The sequence below is a fragment of the Crassostrea angulata genome, chromosome 6 (genome assembly GCF_025612915.1).
Source record: "Crassostrea angulata isolate pt1a10 chromosome 6, ASM2561291v2, whole genome shotgun sequence".
In the NCBI taxonomy this organism is placed as follows: Eukaryota; Metazoa; Mollusca; class Bivalvia; order Ostreida; family Ostreidae; genus Magallana; species Magallana angulata.
This window is the reverse complement of record NC_069116.1, coordinates 59,617,587-59,638,733: the sequence shown is the minus strand read 5'-3', so window position 1 is coordinate 59,638,733 and position 21,147 is coordinate 59,617,587. Positions and strand designations below refer to the sequence as shown.

At 36.7% G+C, this 21,147-nt stretch overlaps 1 protein-coding gene across 1 annotated transcript; it reads right to left on the bottom strand.

The window, feature by feature from the left end:
• Positions 1-103: 103 nt before the first annotated feature.
• Positions 104-16,949, bottom strand: LOC128187163 (caspase-2-like). The gene is made up of 13 exons (XM_052857410.1): positions 16,710-16,949; positions 11,492-11,672; positions 11,105-11,211; positions 10,426-10,593; positions 9,734-9,953; positions 9,267-9,446; positions 8,870-8,979; positions 8,103-8,167; positions 2,155-2,266; positions 1,749-1,929; positions 1,382-1,488; positions 755-922; positions 104-337 (listed from the first exon to the last, which is right to left on the bottom strand). The coding sequence occupies exons 1-13, from the start codon at positions 16,857-16,859 to the stop codon at positions 104-106; spliced, it is 1,983 nt and encodes a 660-aa protein (XP_052713370.1). The 5' UTR covers positions 16,860-16,949.
• Between the last annotated feature and the right edge of the window lie 4,198 nt (positions 16,950-21,147).

The following is a 21,147-nucleotide window of genomic DNA, read 5'->3' as shown; positions in this document are numbered from 1 at the left end:
CAGGACCAGTTCTACTCTGCAGAAAGCAACTCTATAAAAATGAATTATTTTATCAATTTGGTTAAAGGTATGTCAAGCATAGACAAGATTTCTTTAGAATTTTTTAATCAGACTCACCACCACGACAGGCCTGGATAAGGAAAATTTTGGGTTTTTCGTTCATTTCCGGACAGTTGTTTGGCTCAAACATCTCGGTAAGTGTTGTGACAGGAACAGAAATTCCATCAATTCCACACACTCCTTTTTCGTCACCATGAGTTAAAATGATAAAAATGAAACAGTCACTGTCCTTTATCTTGTCACACTTGCTGATAGATTCAGTCTTCTTTCTTATCTCCTGAAAAATACCGGTAGTTACTAGTTTGAATCACAGGTCTATGCACATGTAAGACAGTAAAAGAAACATAATTCATTTTCAGTAGATTATTAGAATAATGTAGAAAGTGGAACAATTGAGTAACAATGAAGTACATTTGTTTTCAAGGATCAGGGATTTAAGGATTTGCCTTTGGATTAAGAGCATTTTTGTCTCTCAGGTTGTGGTGCATCAGGTTAAATGCTGCATTTTTTAAATTTATAAAAGGGGAATAACTCTTTGTTTAAAATGTTTATTAAAATGCGAGTTATTCTCCTGCAAGTACTATAATAAAATAAAAAAAAATAAAAATACAGGTCTTATCCAATTCATCTTCTCAATCCAGAAGAAACTACCTGTAAATGAACAATGTGTTGATAAAAAGAGAGAATGACCTACCTCAGCTGTTAAATTATTTTCTACAATAACTTCAAAGTGAAGGTCTGTGAATAACTTCTTTAGATTGTCTCTGTCAAACTTTGTTCCATCTCTTTGAGAAAGGGTGTGAAATTGTTCGTTGTTGATGAGGTAAACCAATCCTCGACATTCTCGTCGCATACTGTATACCTTACACAGAAAAAAATCTAAATTTGTAGTATTAAGGGTTTACAATTGAAAAACTACTACCTTACCTGAATTTATATTGCAGAAAGTTTACTGTGTAAAATATAGTGTATATGAAAATGATTTTGTTGATACTTTGGGGGGGGGGGGGGGGGGTCTGGCATTGTATATTTCTTCAATTTCACTGCTATTTTCCTTATTTTCAAATCAATTTTTTACACAATCCCCAAAAAAGTGGGGGGAGGGCAACTCCATGATAATTCAATTTTTTATATCTAAATTTTAAAAAATTAAATGCTGCCGGAAAAAGTGGGGGGTGTGGGCAGGCCCCCCTGATCCTACGTGCCTGCAATTACAATGTTAACATGCAAATAAGATAATGTAGCCCAGTATATATCATCTAGTACATGTATAACTGTTACAATTTCATCTCAGATGGAGAAAAAAAATAGGAAAAAATACCTCATCCGTGTTGTTATACTGGAGAAAGCAGCAGGGGTCATTAGGCCTTAGATAGGTCACAGGTTCTTTCATCATGTCGAAATGTTCCTCGTGAAGGGGAGGCCACTCTGTACAAGAGAGGTGATTTTGTTAATACAGTCATTTGACAACTCTGACCGTTAGAAGTCTGATGTAATAGAAAAACATGCACATATTATTTAAAATAATTTTTCAAAGATACATGACTCAAGATGCAAAATTCAGAGAGAAAATATGCTTAAGATTAGTATTTTGATTTTGACTAAATGTGTTTTTTTTAAAATGGGTTTCGATTTGTGATATAAATATCAAGTGAGACAGAGATTCTGAGAAATGTTTGCCTAATTACCTGATGGCTCCCTCTTCAGAGCATGCTTTTCTTGGGCTAACAGATAAGGAGCCAACTTCTTGGCACACTCTTCATTGTGTGTCTCCATGAAGGCATCAAACAAACACTGGGGTACCCTAGGGCCTCGTTTCATCAGTATATCCAACATCTTTCCTACTTTCTTGGATGTGGTGTTCTCTGCCTATGGGTTTCATACGATAGGTATAATTATTCAGCTACTGTTTACAAAATTATTTACGTACATTGCTCACGGGAGCCGAAGGCCCCGGTGAGCTAAAAAAAAAAGTTCCACATTGTATATTAGATGAACGTCAAATTCAGTATTTGCACATAACATAGTCATATAGTAACCGTTCTGATGCTGATTTTGGGGGGAATTTCCGTGATATAGGAGGGTCTATCCTACCTTTATCTGCTCCTTTTGATTGTCGGTTATGATCGGAGGGTTGGTTGCTCCAAACAAATATTCTGCAACATCAAGAGGGTCAGCGATGTTGTTTTTGAAGTACGAATAGTTCCTGCGAATAGAATTTTTCCACTCGTCCTCGTTTGCCATAATGATCTGATATTCGCTTGGTTTGGTTTAAAACGAAAGTAGATCTTTCAGCTTATCAAGGGTTTCCAGTGAATCTGCCCCCATAGTTTTTCGTCCTTTACGTCTAAATGTTTCGGTTTCGATTTATAATTAAAACATAGAATATTAATTTTTCAGAAAAAAATAATAGTATGCAGTGTATACTTTTTTTTTAAATAAATGCAAACTAAGATACATACAGTGACTTGTACAATGTATTTACAAGTTATATAAAGATTAACCCTTTTTACATTTGGACACCGCCATTCCACTGTACGAAAATATATTGCACCACACTGTATAGCTGTACATACACTAATGTGCAAAATATATGTCAATTTCTTGTTTTTTCCCTCTATATTTCATTGCAGACAAGACTAGTGTTTAAAAGGTTTTCTGATGTTATTTTTTGTTATATTTTGAAAAAGTTTAACGTTACATTGATTACAGTCGATTCAATTGGCACTTGTTGACACACATTGAAATAGTTTTTGACAACTCATTTGTAAAGTTTGATATTTTAAACACAACACGATATTTTTTAAGAGCTCTATACTATATATACCTGGTATTCTTTGCAATGCAAGCCGAAACCGAATTTTACTTGTTATATTAATATTAAAACTTTGGAACCAGAAGGTTTGGAAATATTTAAATGACTCTATGGTGCAAAAAAAGCTATACAGAAATTGCAATTCAAGTTTTTTCAATACGGCCAAGGGGTTTCTTTTTAACTGCTCTTTGAAAAATGTTGGTTTTCAATGAATAGTGAAAAGAAAAAAATTGAATTGAAAAGAATTTCAATTGGCACATGAGTGTAGTTTCCCCGCCAATAAAGTTGAGGTAAAGTAAAATTGCCTCATGAAAATTAAGTTTAAAGATCCTCTTTAATAATTTTTTCTTCATTTTTTTTATTGGTTCAGAATTCTACTTATTTCAGGTAATAATAAGAAAAGATATGGGTAACCACATATCCAAGATATTCGACTTTTAAATTACTTGAATTTTCACTGTGCTCAGTTGATCTCTAAGTTAAAAACACTGAACTTGTTAAAGAAAAGGGTGTACTATGAGGGTTGTTCGGAAATTATTGAGACATTTACTCTTACTACCTTGGGAAAAAAAGATAAATCATTAAAATTTCACTTGAAAATAAACCAGGATGCCTTTTATTAACGTAAATATTTTTAAGTTAATGACATCATTTGTTCATTCCTGGTAAGGTAGCAAAGTTGCCAACATCCAATGACCCGGCGCAACGTCATACATTAACGTTTTTTCCTTGGTCCTTTGTTATTAACACCTTTCAAACGAACGGAAAACATGAACTATTCTTCATTTTTCATCTTTTATTTTTATTTCAAAATGGCAACAATTACATATACTTTCTATTCTTGATTTTTTTTAAATCGAGCTATTTCTTCCCAAAAGTCAACTTGCTGTGAAACTTCATTTTCATTCATCCTGTACACATCTTAGAACTGTTAAAATAAGTTTATGTTGTAAAAAAAAAGTACGTGATATTTAGTCCTTTTGTCTTAATTTTAGTTTTAAAAAATCGGCAATAAACCCCGATTTACTGAAGCTTTTGACCCTTTCCCATCGTATAGTTTATATTTAAGCAATTTCTTGGCAAAAAAAATGTCTTCTTTGGAGATTCATATCAATTTTATACATATTCGCTGTGCTGCCTTAACTTCAAAATTCAACAAACCGTCTCAGTCAGATTTCAATATTATAATGCTTTTTTGCCAAGATGATAATTCAATAATTTTTATACAAAAATGTATAACTGGCACTATTAATCTACAGTTGAAGAGCTTTCTAAACACGTAAGCCCACACTTTTAACTAAAGAATGACATTAAAAATTGTAAAAATCTTAAAAGTTGTTTAAAAATTATAACTTCATCATACACTGTATAAAGACATAATATAAATATTTTTGTTCATATACATTTTTTATAAACCTTTCAATAAGGTATTATCTCTCATTGACATTTGGCGGGAAAAAATGTACATACATGTATGTACAAGGGGCTCAAAATTATGTGTCTGAAATACTGAAAACTCGCCAGCTTTGTTCTGGACCCATTGGATTAATAATTCGATTGGATTGAAGATAAATATACATGTACAAATGATATTGCCGTTTGTATGCTAGTATCCAAAAAGTTACCTGGGGTTAGAAATCACGTTGTAAATTATATAACATTCAACAGGTCAAAGTATACCGTTAACAACAAAGAATGCAAACGCAAGAAGAAACATTTTTTTTGTCTGTTCTACCATGAGCGCATGTTTGTCGATTGATATCCTTTTAACATAAGCTTATATTTATAAATACACAACTACCATTAAATAGAGAACAATAGACAAGCATGTGCTGACTTCGTATTAAGGTGGATCCCTACTCAGACGCGTCATCAATTTAGCAGATATAATAAGCTTTAAAATCGAAAACGATATTTGTTCAGATTTACCGTTTTTTTGCCCTAATTTTTAATGTTTCATTGATAATTCTGAATTTGATAGAAGCAGTCAAGTGTAAATAATGTCTACAAGTATATAAATGTTTTGATCTTATTAAGTCCCATAGTTGGAAATCGTGAATTTTTGTACTGAGATATTAGTACGTTTGTGTTTATATATGCAGAGGAAAGGTACTGTTTATCCAAAAAATATGTTTGTACTCAATACATGTTTGTTTCAAAGAAGAATTTTAGGGTTTATCATAGCAAAGAAATAAAATGCTGTTTTCTGATGTATTTTTAAATTGTGTTCGTGCATGACACTTTTTTAGCTGCATTTGATAAGGGGGTATATGTGTTCTAAAGGTCGTAGAAAAAAAAGAAGCACGTGAAGTCCTATATTTTTTTTAGCTTTTTAGTTGCAGTAGACATAAATCTAATATTTTAAAGTTTAAAAAATGGTGTTTAACCATAAAATTTTTAAGATAAGTTAAAAAATGTGAAATTATGTAAAAATTTTGAAATAGCTTTTTTGTAACATTTCATTTAAAAAATCAATTTTAATTAATCAAATAATGAAAATCACACTTGTTATTACTTTCTTACATTATTAATGATTAAATAAAACATTTGAATCTTTGTTTTGCTTTGATATTTTTTTTAATGAGCCAAATAATGATTTTGGTTGAAATCATGTGATTGAAGAAGGGGGTATGCATCTTCTGGAGACTCTTGTAATAAAAATAAACAGTTAAGGCATGTATTTTTGGGGCTTCTTTATAACGTAAGGTATTATTCTACTTGATTAATGAAAAAAAAACTTAATTTAACCACAAAAATCCTGAGTAGGGGCCTACCTTAAGTCTGTAAAAAAAGGGGCTTCTTCATTATTCTATGAAGAATGACCTCTAGCTACCTATATATGAAAACGATTTCGTTCTTTGTAAATATTAACTTTGTATTAATTAATGTAATAACATGTAGAGTTGCAGTTAAGACATTGACAATTCCTACAATTAAAAAAATATGCCCATTTTAAACATTTATTTTGTCGCAATTTTAAAATCTCCTGAAGTGCTTTGTTCAAATCTTGATCTCCGGGGGAAGGGTGGGGCCACTGGGGGGGGGGAAGGGGGGGGGGGGGGCTAGGAAAGCTTTCAATTGTGCGAAAGGATCCTCAGATAGGGTAGATTCAAGATTAATCAAATCATTATCCTCGGGGGTAGGTTGGGGTTGGGGCCACAATGGAGGGCGAGGGTCAATTTTTTTATTCTACGAAAAAAATATATACTGTAGAGAACGATATTTAATAATTTTCTTTTCAAAAACCATTTGACCAGAAAAGTTGTAACTTGTGTGGAAGGGTAGGGTAGGATAGGGTAGATTCAATTTTTTGTCAAATCATGAGTTCCAAAGTAATGTGGGGTCACCATGGGGGACAAATTTTTAGCTAGGAATAGCCTATATAGAGAAAAATCTTTAAAACCCTTCTTCCTAAAAACAAACCGACCATAAAATCTGTAACTTGTGTGGAAGCATCCTCAGATAGTGTAGATTGATCAAGTTTGTCCAAATCATGATCCTTTGGGGGTACATGTAGGTTGGAGCCACAATGAAGGAAATCAAATTTTGCACGGGCAAAAACTGAACTGTAATAATAATGAAACTACTTTTATGCAAGATTCTTGACATATTGTTGATTCTCGTTGATTCTCAATTGATTAGACTGTGGATTTTTTCTGCAATATCGACAACTTCATATTTCACATGAACCACCAAAGAAAAAATTTCTTTATGTTAAATTTGATGACTTAAAGAAACATTACCCGATCTTTTTACTTTAAGGGTTGGAAAGCACTCTGTTATGGCGGAATCGCGCCATGTTACGAATCTCATAAAATAGCGGCGGCCAACTACTTGAGGGACAAATACCCACGTGACCTGGTATCGGGGACAGGAGCGCTCAGCACTATACGAACGGACTCAAGATTTTATCATGATTTTAATAGAACAAATAATAAAAGATACTTATACTACATACAGTGCTACTTTTTTATGCCTATAATAATAATATATAACAAGAACATAAAAATATCCAACTTTTTAAAGACAGGTTTCCGCTGAATGTTTTGCACTTTTATGATCATCGGTGATTTTATTTAGAAATATTGACGAAAAAAAAACCCTGTATACTTCAAAGAACACTTTGGTCTAATAATATATCTCATTTCTTTCTACCTATAAAAATTAAAAAAAAATATGCGTGCGTTTGTTTGAGATTTTCAATTTTGTAAAGGAATGGAAAGATCATAATAAAATCTTCTTTAATACAGAGTTTTTAATAATTCTTCATTTAAAATACAAATTAAAACGCATAACAAACTCTTTGTAACTAAAACAATATCAGTCATATATATGTCAGCTGTTCAGTAACAACCACATCATTCCATTCTTACAACCACTTTGATAACTTATTGTATTTCATTATAATTCAACACAAAAAAAATAATAAATATATTCTTCTTTTTAGGAAAACAACGGGAGTTTTTAGAGCTGCACATGTATGCAACCTCCAGCAGTCAGAGTTTGCAATAGGGTCGTTAGGATAAGTATAAAAGAATCATCAACAGACATAAGAAAACAAATCTCTTCATAATTTTATTCCTGCTGTATTTGCACGAGTTATGAAATCTTCTCCATGGCTTAGTTTTATGTTATAAGTATACAAAAATAGAGGAAAAGTGAAATCCATTTTTACACAGAATAGCCATGCTACAAACAAGTGTTCTACAAAACTCCAGTAAACTCGATGTTAGTGACATCATAGTTTTGACTTCGGTGAACAGAAATTATTTCAGCTACATGATTATACACTGTACTACCCCCAGCATTACTCAACAGGGTTTAACCCTATACTTGAGTAAAGAAGCAAACGATCCTAGGTCTACGCTCTACAGTCAAGCATATACATGTATGGTTCAAGATGATAATCTTGTTTCAAATAATACATATGGCTTACCCATTTCTCTGAAAAGGTAATAATATGAAGGCAGATAAGTTATTCCAATACATATACATGTCTATTTCCCATTTCCCTTACAAGGGAAACAAGACACTCAGTGACAAGAAAGTATCTGGATCATAAGCAATGTCAAGGTCGAAGATTGCTGAGGCATTAGGTTTTCTTTCACATTTCTGATAAGATGTACACAGCCGAATTCTTGGCTTCTATATGCAATCTGTGTGGACTTTTTTGTCTCCATAGATTCCAGGAAAAAAGAAGAGTTTTTTCCTGAGAGATGATTCGTACTTGGATACAGTCACATAATGGCCCCCACCACTTTTTGCCTTGCCTTTACTAACAATATTATTCACCTAACAAAACAAAACTTGTTCTATTAAAGACTTCAATGAAATATTTACTGCATAACAGCAATTAAGCCGTGCATTCTTTTTCATGATTTTTGGCAAAAAACGGCCTCTGCTAAAAGAAGTACGTCACTATATGCTATGCATATAATTATATTTGTAAATAGGTACATACAGATACATGTATGCGCAAATTTAAATCCACGTTAAAAAAATCCTGCCAAATATCGTTCCAGTCTGATTAAAATCAAACCTACACATGCTCTGTTTATAGCGAGGATACAGGGGGTATACTTATGTATTAATTCAGATCTGGAGTGTCAATAAACGCCGCGCCGACAATCTAAAAAATACTGTAAATTCCTAATTAAACGCGAGGAATAAATATCCGCGTAAAATCGATATCGCGAGAGGCACGTGTCATGGATTCTAAAATCTCGCTTTTATTTTTCTGACAGATGTAAATTAAAAGAAACAATGATAAAAAAAATTAGTGATTGCGATTTTATATTCTCGCAATTTGATGCAAAAAGGTCGAATCGCGGAATTAAGTACTCACTTATAAAGAATCTCTAGTAAATGCAGCATTTGAAGGTTTGATTTTAATCAGACAGATATCGTACACTTTAAATATAATACGTTTACAGATTACTGCACGAGAAAATCGAATGGTTTCATTTGATATATATACGTGTGAATTAGCCTTACCTTCCCAAGCATTTCAACAAGATGCTTGACGTGGGATTCGGATTTGAAGACCCAAACAATGGCCTGCATAAACCAGGATCCAGCATCCATCTTCCTCCACGACAGTGAACCTACAATAAGCAGGAAAATATTCCGACTCAACAGAAATTGGATTATACCAATATGAAAATATTCTTTTAATGTTTAAGTAATTTAAAATAAACTAGGGAGAAAACATGATGTTTAACAATTAAAGCATTTCTTGACTTTTGATTTTATTGTTCTCTATCTACATTGATTAAGTCACGTATTGCTGGACTTTGGCCTTCTGCTTCCGTTAAAAAATCATTGACCATGTCATGGTATAAAGTCAAGAATACACTAAGGCATCAGAGCGGAAAAATCATGCACAGCCTACCTTCCGGAGTGGAGTAAGCCACAAGGAAGTCTGATTTGGAATGGACAGTTTGTGTGGCGGATATACTGAGCTCCCGACCACCATCAGAGGCATTCATTCCATCAACATGATCACCGCTCCCGTCACCCTGTGATCCGTTCTCGCCGGGACCTCCCGATGGACAAACCTTTTGTTTCTTGTCTATACATTCAAATAAACATTGTTAATATTAAAGTGTTCAAGGCTTTACTAAATAAAACGTAGAACAGGCCCAACCATCACCAATCACTTTTAAATCAACTCAGTTTTCGAATCAAATCCTTCAAAGAAAGGTCCATATATTTGAGAACAATGCTCAGACTTGAGGAAAGCTGATGATAGCAAGACCATGCAACTATATGTATTAAAAAGAAATCTGTTTTACAAATTTTATGAAAGGTACGGCAAGCATAGACTACATTTCTTTAATTTTTTGAAATCAGACTCACCACCACGACAGGCCTGGATAAGGAAAACTTTGGGCTTTTCGTTCAATTCTGGACAGTTGTTTGGCTCAAACATCTCGGTGAGTGTTGACACAGGAACAGATTCTCCATCAATTCCACACACTCCTTTTTCGTCACCATGAGTTAAAATGATAAAAATGAAACAGTCACAGTCCTTTATCTTGTCACACTTGCTGATAGATTCAGTGTTCTTCCTTATCTCCTGGAAAATATACACTAGTCAGACTATCATGTTTATGCAAGACAGTAAAAGAAACATTCAGTTCATTATCTGTAGATTATCAGAATAATGTAGAAAGTGGAACAATTAAGTAACAATGAAATAAATTTGTTTTACAGGTTGGATCAGGGGTTGGAGGATTTGCCTTCGGTTGTATTAAAATATGAATCGACATACAAATAGCTTAGGCCTATTTTTGTTGTTTGTCACCTGGTACCGGCGCATCTGTTTGTTTGTTTTTACTTTTAAAAGGGAAATAACTCTTTTTAAAAATGTTCATTAAAATGAATGTTATCGCCTTTTCCGAATATTGTAATAAAATCAAAAATAAAATACTAATAAACTAAATAAAACTGTATTAAGTTTATTTTTTATGGCTTTTCCAGTTCATTTTGATACAGAAGAAACTACCAGTAAATGAACAATGTTTTGATAAAAAGAGATAGTGACCTACCTCAGCAGTAAAATTATCTTTTACAATTACGTCAAAGTGAAGGTCTGTGAATAACTTCGCTAGATCGTCTCTATCAAACTCTGTTCCATATCTCCGAGGAAGGTCGTCAAATTCTTCGTTGTTGATGAGGTAAACCAATCCTCGACTTTTTCGTCGCATACTGTAAACCTTAATACACAGAAAAAGATCCGAAGTTGTAGTAAAATAAGGGTTTTAAAAAATAAAACTGCTCAGTACGTACTTTATATGCATTAACATTGCAGAACAGTTTACTGTGTAGAATATAGTGTATATATAAAAATAATTTTGCTTTTTATCCTCTGATAGAATAATCAGGACAAGTAGTTTTCATATTTTATGAAATGTGGAAATGTTTGATATTATGGCATTTCTAATAGCTCTGGTTAGTGGATTATCATTTGCTTGATTGGTAGAGAGCCGGATTGCATGCAAGAGGACCCAGATTCATACCCCAGGGGAGGCAATATGTTTTTCTGTTACATATGCACCTGACACAATATCTCACCTGTGTGTGTGGGGGGGGGGGTGTTATGATTCTATAGGTGTGATGGTACAATAACAATATTAACATGCATGCAAATAAGAACTTGCACCCCAGTATATATATCATTCAATATATCATTTTCATCTCAGATGGAGAAAATTCTCAGAAAAATACCTCCTCTGTGTTGTTATACTGGAGAAAGCAGCAGGGGTCGTTAGGTTTTAGATAGGTCACAGGTACTTTCTTCATGTCGAAATGTTCCTTGAGAAGGGGAGGCCACTCTGTACAAGAGAGGTGAACTTGTTAATACAGTCATTTGACAACTCTGACTGTCACAAATTTGATGTATTGGTAAAACATACACATATTTTTAAGAATTGTTATTTAGTATAATTGTTCAAAGATGTATGACTCAAGATTACAAATTCAAACTATTATAGGAGAAAAAATGCTAAAGATTAGCAATTTGATATTGACTAAATATCACCTAAGGGTGTCAATTTGTCCTATTGATATCAAGTGAGACAGGGATTCTGAGAAATGTTTGCCTTAGCCCTTTACCTGATGTTGTCTTCTTCAGAGCATGCTGTTCCTGGGCTAACAGATAAGGAGCCAACTTCTTGGCACACTCTTCGTTATGTGTCCCCATGAAGGCATCAAACAAACACTGGGGCACCCTAGGGCCTCGTATCATTAGTATATGCAACATCTTTTCTACTTGCTTGGATGGGGTGCGCTCTGCCTATAATAGTATATATCGATGTTTCATGCGTTACAGTATTATACCTATACTCGGGCTGAAATCGGTCTTCTAAGTCTTCTTTACAAATTACACGAGAAATAACTTTTGAAATCTAAGAAGTTTAATCATAAATATCAAACATAGCTTTTTTTTTAATATAAGCTGATTAAGATTTTCACATTTCGTTACTTCCATTTACAAAGGATAAAATTATCACCAAAATAGCAGGTGCCACCATTACTATAGGCCCAAGTGACGATTTAACTGAATTGTCTCGTCATTTAGATTTATATCCACAGCATTACTTGTTTTTCATTAATGAATCTTCAGTCTTTGCAGACAATACATCACAGAGTTCATCATTTGTACTGCGTTGATTTAAATACAGAGTAAAGGTGGATTAACAAAATTGCTCTTTGTTAGAAAACATTCAAAAATGAATTTCTTACTTTTTAGCCGGGCTCTGCTGAATGCAGAGTCCTGGCTATAGGCAGGCAAATCGCCAATGTTACTATAAATAGAACAACTTCAAAAGTAAACAAAAAACCACACAGCGTCAAGATAAAGCTTCCGCTATACCAAATAGTTACACAAAGAGCCATGTTTTGTCAAAAGTGTTGTTTCTTTTTTTTAAATTTCGAATGAATTGTCTATCTTTTTTAGTTTTCTTATTAATAACGTGTTTTTAAAACATTACTATGCATTTTGGACACATACAATGCGCATGAATTTCCATGAACTACTTTGCTGCGCGATGAAGAAATGGGGATTGAATAAATTTAAAATGCTTGTTGCAAAATTCAAGGCAGCAACTGTTGAACTTTTTAACTTCTACTAGACAGACATACTTTTTGTTTATAGCCGCTTACAAAATTTGGTCGCTCTCTGACGCTTTGCCGACATTAAATGCATGAGAGAGAGAGAGAGAGAGAGAGAGAGAGAGAGAGAGAGAGAGAGAGAGAGATGTTCAGTCTTTACTACACAATATGCATAAAGACACACCAAAAGAGCCCGGCTTTCGGCACTTCAGTACTTTGATTAACAAGATATCTGTGAGCCAATGCTCACTAGTGATACCCCCGCTCTGATGTGAATATGTAAAATAAGCAAAGTCGACATTTAACAGAAAGCTGGCATCCGATTGGTACAGAAATATATCCCACAATATAGCATGCCTAAACAAATAGTGTGTTAAAATTTCAAGCATCTGCGATAAATAGCTGCTGAGAAATCTTTGAGGAAAATTTGTTTGAAAATTTTGGCTAAAATAACCAAAGTACTCATTTAACAGGAAGTTGACGTCCAATTGGTACAAAAATATATCCCACGATAAAGCATGCCTAAACAAACACTGTGTAAAAATTTCAAGCATCTGTGATAAATAGCTGCAGAGAAATCTTTGACGGAAATTTGTTTGAAAATTTCGGCTAAAAATAAACAAAGTCGTCATTTAACAGGAAGTTGACGTCCGATTGATACAAAAATATATCCCACAATATGGCATGCCAAAACAAATAGTGTGTTAAAATTTCAAGCATCTGTGATAAATAGCTGCTGAGAAATCTTTAACGGAAATTTGTTTGAAAATTTTTGCTAAAAATAAACAAAGTACTCATGTAACAGGAAGATGACGTCCAATTGGTACAAAAATACATCCCACAATAAAGCATGCCTATACAAATATTGTGTAAAAATTTCAAGCATATAGGATTAACAGTTGCTTAGAAATCTTTGACAAAAATTTGTTTTAAAATTTTGGTTAAAAAATAAACAAAGTCGTCATTTAACAGGAAGATGACGTCCAATTGGTACAAAAATACATCCCACGATATGGCATGCCTATACAAATACTGTGTAAAAATTTCAAGCATTTGGGATTGTAACAAACTAAAATTCGTTGTGTATAACTATAATTCCCCTTGGTTCACCCTTCCGGTTTATCCTTTGGAGAGCCCCTTGTTTTAATACTTTGACCCTTGGTTACCGTGGTAACATATCAATCCTGTGGGGAGCCCCTCGTTTGTACCTTAAATAGTTGGTAAAAGTATGCACGGGTAGTACCCGGGAACATCAGCCGATAGACGTGGTCGTCATCCCGTCTAGTACTCAGGGGCCTGTTTTAGAAAAACATCAGGTATTTAAACGAACCATTTTTGTACGTTTTAACCACACGTGTTTGAATAGGTTTTCGGTAGTATGTTTTTCTTTTCGTTTGTTTTATCAGGGTCTTTTCTGCCTTGTTTTGCTGTAAATTTCCCCGTCCCTACAGAACGTCAATACCTGTCAGGGAAGGAGGGTTCTTGGGTGCTGAAATATTTCCGGCTCCTGTATTTATGAGAAGCCGTTTCCATTTTCATGGGATAATTTATAGAGACCGCTGTTCTACAGTGAGTGAGTGAACTACGGCGGTCCTTTCGACACATCTCTAAAACTACTTATGAATTTATACCTGAGGGTGATCCTCGGAGTTTTACCAATTTATAATCGTCAATGCAGATACGTGCTTTAACTTAACATTGTGAAAGTTTGATATTTATATAATTTGTGTCATTTGAAAACTTATATTCTGTTTATTGAGTTTATTGAAAGAAACCTCCAATCAGCGTGGACGAGGCCATGGGTTATTTACATTTCCAAGGAAAACTTTCGTCTAATGAAGCCTCGATAGACCCGTGCAGCATGTGAACTTTCTACATGTACTTCAACTTAGTTCTGGTGGTTGCCGATATGCCTAAACCTGACTGTAACCACGTGTTCACCTGAGGGTTCTTCAACACCACGTGCACCGGAACCGGGCTGACTAAATATACTTCTTCCTTCATTTCATTATTTAATTTGTATATTTTTGTTTGTTTGGTTTTTATCGTTGAATTTTCTGTTTAATTTTATTTTAATTTGTTATTAAATATTTTGTTAAAAATTTCATACTTGTTCTGTTGATTTATGTAAGTTCATCAGGATGCATAATCACACATCCTCACAGGGATAAACAGTTGCTGAGAAATCTTTGACGAAAAATTGTTTGAAAATTTTGGCTAAAAATAAACAAAGTCGTTATTTAACAGGAAGTTGACGTCCGATTGGTACAAAAATATATCCCACGATATGGCATGCTTAAACAAACACTGTGTAAAAATGTCAAGCATCTGCAATAAATAGTTGCTGAGATAAATGCGTCATAAAGTTTTGTTACGGACGGACAGACAGACAGACGGACAGACGAACGGACGGACGGACGGACAGACAGACACACAAGGGTAAAACAGTATACCCCCTCTCCTTCGGAGCGGGGGTATAATAAATACTTGGCTAGTTGTTTGTTAGTCTACTACCATAACCATAGTATACCGGTATATGCATAATTTTTTTTCGTGTTTCTGTAACTTATAGTGAGAGAACCAACAAGTTGTAAACACAAGAGGACCATAGGCCACATCGCTCACTTAAGCAACGACTGTTTTAATAAGATCAGCTTAATGGAGTCATATACAAGATATCTGAACAATTTAACAAAATAGATACTGTATAAAAAGATTTTAAAACTTTTCTCCAGATATTCTTATGTTAAAAATTGAGCCCCTTTTGTACCTGAATAATTTCTCAGTCATATTTTATTTACATACTGAGCATTGTAGTTTTCAAGAAGATTAAAATCTATAAGATCAATTATTCATATAAATATAAACAATTAAAAATTAAAAAATTTCAAGATCCTTGCATGTAAGTTAAACAATATACATATAATATTTGCGTTTTTGAGAATAATTAAATTTGTTTCCTGTTTAAAAATTCAACCCCTTCCCCTAATTGTGGCCTCGAGCTCATTCTACCCCAGGGATCATGATTTGAACAAACTTGAATTAAATAGCGTATCAAATGGATTTTGGTTGCATCATTTTTTTGTTTTACTTTCAAAATTTCGAGATAATAAATGGTAAACTCAGTACTCAAAAAAGAGGAGTTCCAAGTAACCACCTGCATATTAAAAAGCACCATCATATAAAAAAGCACTGTATTCATATAAAAAGGCATCATCTTTACATAAAAAACCACTTTCACATAAAAAAAAAGTACCATCTTCATACAAAAAAGCACCATATTCATATAAGATATCGTAATGCTTGTAAAACTGGTGCAATTGAAGATGAAACTCATTTTCTTTTTCCATGTAAAGCCTATTCTCATCAAAGGAACAGCTATTTTAGTAATTTTTTATAATTAAAATAAATATTGCCAATAACTTGGACAAAGAAAGATATACATTATACATTTTACATTCATGTTTAAATAGTGAAATACATACTATTTCAAATATCACTGTTAAATTCATTCATGACTGCTTTGAACACAGATGTCAATTAGTCTAAGGAAATGTTAAACTAATCTATATACGTGTAGATCAGTAAAATATATATACTGTACATGCATTTACTGTAAACATACAATGATGTTCCTGTATATCCATTGGGCCATTGCCAATTATATTCATTGTGTTTATGCCAATAAAATATTTGTATGTGTATTAGTATAATAAAGCACCATCTTCACATAATAAAGCACCATCTTCATATCATGAAGCACCATCTTCATATGATAAAGCACCATCTTAACATAAAAAGCACCATCTCCATATAATAAAGCACCTTCTTCACATGAAACAACCACAGCATTATAAATTAAAGCACCATCTTCACATGAAATAGCCATATAAGGCAGCTATGGCGTTTCATATTTCTTTCTCCTTTTTTAATTGATTTTAAATGTTCTTTACGTTATAGTATTACTATATATATATATTAACCAATCGGGCTTAAATCAGTACTTTTGAGCAAATTTCTTTGTTTACAAATATTGTTGTTTACAAAATTATTTACGTACAGTGCTCACGGGACCCGAAGGCTCCTGAAGGTGAGCTAAAAAAAAGTTCCACATTGTATATGGCATGAATATCAAATAATTCTGATGCAACAGTCATTCATCAACCGTTATGGTGCTGATTTGGGGGGGAATTTCCGTGATATAGGGGGCCTATCCTACCTTTATCTCCTGCAAATATTGGTGGGTTATGATCGGAGGGTTTGTTTCCCCAAACAGATATTGCGCAACATCATGAGGGTCGGCGATGTTTTTTATGAAGTAGGAATAGTTCCTGTGAATAGAATCTTCCCAGTCGTCCACGTTTGCCATAATCTGATATTTCGCTTGGTTTAAAACGAAAGTAGATCATTTAGTTTATCAAAGGTTGCCAGACAACCTGCCCCTTTACGTTTAGGCTACTTGTTTCGGTTTCGATTTGAGTAATTTTAAAGAGAAAAAAAATAATGTAAACAGTGTTTTATTATTTAAAGTTCTTAATACATGATTATTTTTTTTTCAGATCCCCTTTAATTCAATTCATTTTTTTAAAAATGAGATGTGATTTCAAAAGGTGACTTCTATTTACTTTTATTAAAATTACGTGGGTTTGCCTTCGTATCAAGCAACGCGACGGGTTTTGTGTCCTTTCTATTTCCACAATAAAATGGACACAAAACCCGTGGCTTGAGACTATGTGGTTTCACTTGGTGAATGTATGGTGACATAATTTTTGTGAAATTATTTTGCATTTTTTAAATATACTCATCGTGTACTCTAGAAAGGTCTAATATGCTTTTTTAAATAGCGAAAAATTTCTTTAACAATGTCTTAAATTAACGGATATGATCTTTATGAGTTAGTTGGACTTTTGTATTTTTCAGCGCAAAAAGTCACTTCAAATAAAAACAATACAATCATTTATATCGCTATAAAATTGGCATCGTTTTTTAAAAAGAAGTTAAACACCTCCTCCCATTATTTAGCATACTTCAGTGTTTGAATGGAACGTACTGTAGTGTTTGTGGACTCGTTCCCCGTACGGGCTATCTATTAGCCCGTGACGTCACTACGCGGGAATCTGCACGAGCGAGGATTCTACCGCCTGCAGCCAGCGAGAGAAGACGTAGGACATGTGCTAGACGAGGCGACAGGCAAGTTCAGCGGCAACCCACGGATTATATCAGTGATAGTGACTGAGAAATACTATATTGGCGCCCAACTCGAGGCCCTGGACTTGCCAGTTATTCCGAGAAATTTTTTTTCCCCGTAGAGTAAGCCTGTATCATTTTGTTTAGGGAGTTTGAGTAAATCGCGTTGAGGCCGCCATTTTGGGGGCCCTCGCGTGGTCAGCTTTCCTGTTAGTTTTTGTAAACATTGAGCCAGTTTTAGCTTTGTTTGTGTTACTTGCTTTGATTTATCATCATGTCATTTGAGGAGGCTCTGTTTGCCTTGGGGTTGGATGAGAGATCGCCCCGATTTATGTCTATGGCTCATGGTAGGGATGAGTTGTCATGGGATTTTAGGCCCGGCTGTGTTTACGGGCCAGATCCCGTAAGTTTTGTTAAGCAACCCACATACTTGGACACTACAGGGCATGTTAGGGTAGGCTATGTTGAGAGAGCACCCCACAGTGATTACATAGGTCCTCCCCATGTTTGGGTTGAGTCTCCTGAAAGATTTGAGAGGGGGAGGGGTGAAACTTTAGATCCTGTTCGTTTGTCGGCCAAGGGTTTAAGTTCACCAGCTGGTGTTAGGGACTTTGTTCCACCTAGTGACTATTTAGGGGTCCCCATGTCACAATGTTCCCATGTGGCCCTTAACCCTGGGGAAGCACCTACTGTCAGGGATACTACTTTATGCCCACCTGAGCCTCAGGGGCAAACCCCAAATTTGTTGGATTTTGACCCCCTTACTACCCAGGATTCAACCCCCAGTAATCCAATGCCCACCGGGCCTGCACCGTCGGCACGGCCCGGATGCCAGTCCTCAGATAGCCAACCTGTCTATTCACAAGGGGTTACACCAGAGTCTAGGGATGTAGGTCAGGGGCAGCAGTATAATAGACCAGTTCAGGCAGTTGACTTAAAGCCCCAGGTTCCACCCACCCAGAACCCCACCCTCCCAGATGCACAGTCTCAGCTCAGTGGTGGCCATCAAGATGATCGGTATTCACCAGGCCCGTTTGTTATGGGCGGGTGTTCGGATTATCGGCCTAGTAGTTATCCTGTACCAGTACCTGAGGTCCCCTCCCAACCTTGTCATTTTGGGGGTGAAGGAGGGGGGAGAATGGCACATACATATGAGCCCCCCACCACTGAAAGACCTTTTAATGTAAGTCACACGCGGATTCCCGTAGCGTCTCAATGTCCCTCGGATTACGCGCGGATACCCGCAGCGTATACCCATCCCCCGGAATACTCGTGGAGACCAGCAGCAGCCTATGGTTTACCTGGAGATGTGCAGACCCCTGCAGCGCGCTACAACCTCCAAGAGTTTGTTGCACCACTCACCAGCTACCACAATCCGACAGCCTGGAGCAGGCTGAGGTATAAGGATCTGCATTTTGATGGAAGATCCAGCTGGAAGGCATTCCTGCTCAAGTTTGTTAGACTGTCACGAAGCCAGCGCTGGACAGAGACTGAGCAACACGACCAGTTCTGCTTCTTCCTGGAAGGAACTGCTAGCGAGTACTACACTCTGTTACTAGAGACCAGCCCTGACTTGTGCTTCGCCGACATCCTGAGGAAGTTTGACAAGCGCTTTGGCTCAGCAGCACCTGATTTGGCCCACCAGCTCAACTTCCAGTCTGCAGTGCAAAACAGCGGTGAGTCCCTGAGGCAGTGGTCAGACCGAGTACTGACATTGGCTACTCGCGCCTTCCCCCAGCTACCGGATGTTCACACTCAGGCTATACCCCGCCTGTGTTATGGGGCAGAGGACCGGGAGGCAGGCCTATATGCCCTGGATGGCCAGCCCAAGGCCGTCGGTGAGGCTGTAGACCGGATGCAGTTCTACCGGCATTCCCGACGGGGCAGACCCTCATGCAATGGCTACAATGCAGTGAGGAGTTTGGTTGTAGATGAGGAGTCGAGTAAAAGAGATGGGAAAGCCGAGAGTCAGATACGGGAGTTGAAAAGCCGAGTGCAGCATCTTGAGAAGACCCTAAAGGAAGTTCTTGATTCGGTCCGGCTTGGGATCCCGACGACTTGTTTCCCTAGATGGCAACCTGGCCCAAGGACAGGTCAGTGTTTCAGATGCGGAAAGACTGGACATTTCCGTAAAGAATGTCCTGCTGTCCTTAGAAGGAAGGCGGAAGGAAGTGCTGGAGAGGTTGTAGATCACTCCCTGCGTAGCCGTGGTGCCTGTCAAGGAGTTGCAGATGAAGAGACCAAGACTTGCAGTCAAGCGCCCAGCGGGCAGCTTCGCACTGTGTGCTTGCTAACCCAGGATGATGAGGTCAGGTTAAGGAAGCACCCTGCAGATGACTCATGTGTTGTGGACAAGGACGCCCCTTGTCCCAACATAAGGCGCAGGAGGAAGCGTGTTAGGCGTAGGATGCGACACAGGAGACCAAACTTGCTGAAGTCCTTCTCCACAGATCCTGATGTCCCTGAAGAGGAAGTTACTCCAATGGACAGTAATTGTCGGCTGAAAGTGCTGAGCAGCAAGGTGGTTCCTACGGAATCCAAGTGCCCTGAGGCCAAGGGCAAGGATGACATAGTGGGAGACTCTTGGCCCCCAACCCAGGGGGCCGTCTCGAATGATCTGTTTGTCATGGCAGCTCGGACTGCCAGTACAGCCAAGCTGAAAATACCAGGAAGCAGTCTTGAGACAGCGTTTGAGGATGTCCATGTTCCTGCAACTAGGAACTCCCTTGCTAGGGAGTCAGTTGGAAGACGACAGCCTTTAGGAGCAGCACCAAACTTGGAGTATATCACTTCTGTTGTCCAGACTAGGGTGACAGACGCACGGGAGATGCCGTCGCCATCTGGATTGTGCAGGGCGTGTCTCGTGGATCAGACGTAGTAGAGCTGCCCTTCCCGGACTGAACCCGTTACCTAAGAACGACTTGGACTGTCCCTGGATTATCCTTTTTGTGTGTAGAGGCCCTTGTCATTTGGACGGGTCCTGCTCTAGTGACTTAGTATCCCGGTTGTTGCTGGGATTGGTGTTACCGCAGGTGGGACTTGGTTCCCTGGAAGTTATCCCGGCTGTTGCTGGGATGGCGTTCCCACGCCCCTTGTTATTCGGTGGTCCCGTTGGTTCTAGACGTGGACCTACTCCCCTCAAGGAAAACGGAGGGGAGTGTAGTGTTTGTGGACTCGTTCCCCGTACGGGCTATCTATTAGCCCGTGACGTCACTACGCGGGAATCTGCACGAGCGAAGATTCTACCGCCTGCAGCCAGCGAGAGAAGACGTAGGACATGTGCTAGACGAGGCGACAGGCAAGTTCAGCGGCAACCCACGGATTATATTAGTGATAGTGACTGAGAAATACTATAGTACTGACCATTAACAAAAAATATATTGGGTGTGCTCATACCCAATTAAAATAACAGCATATTGAATACAAGTGTTTAAAACTTTCTATTCATAAAACAGCTTATTTGAAAAGAA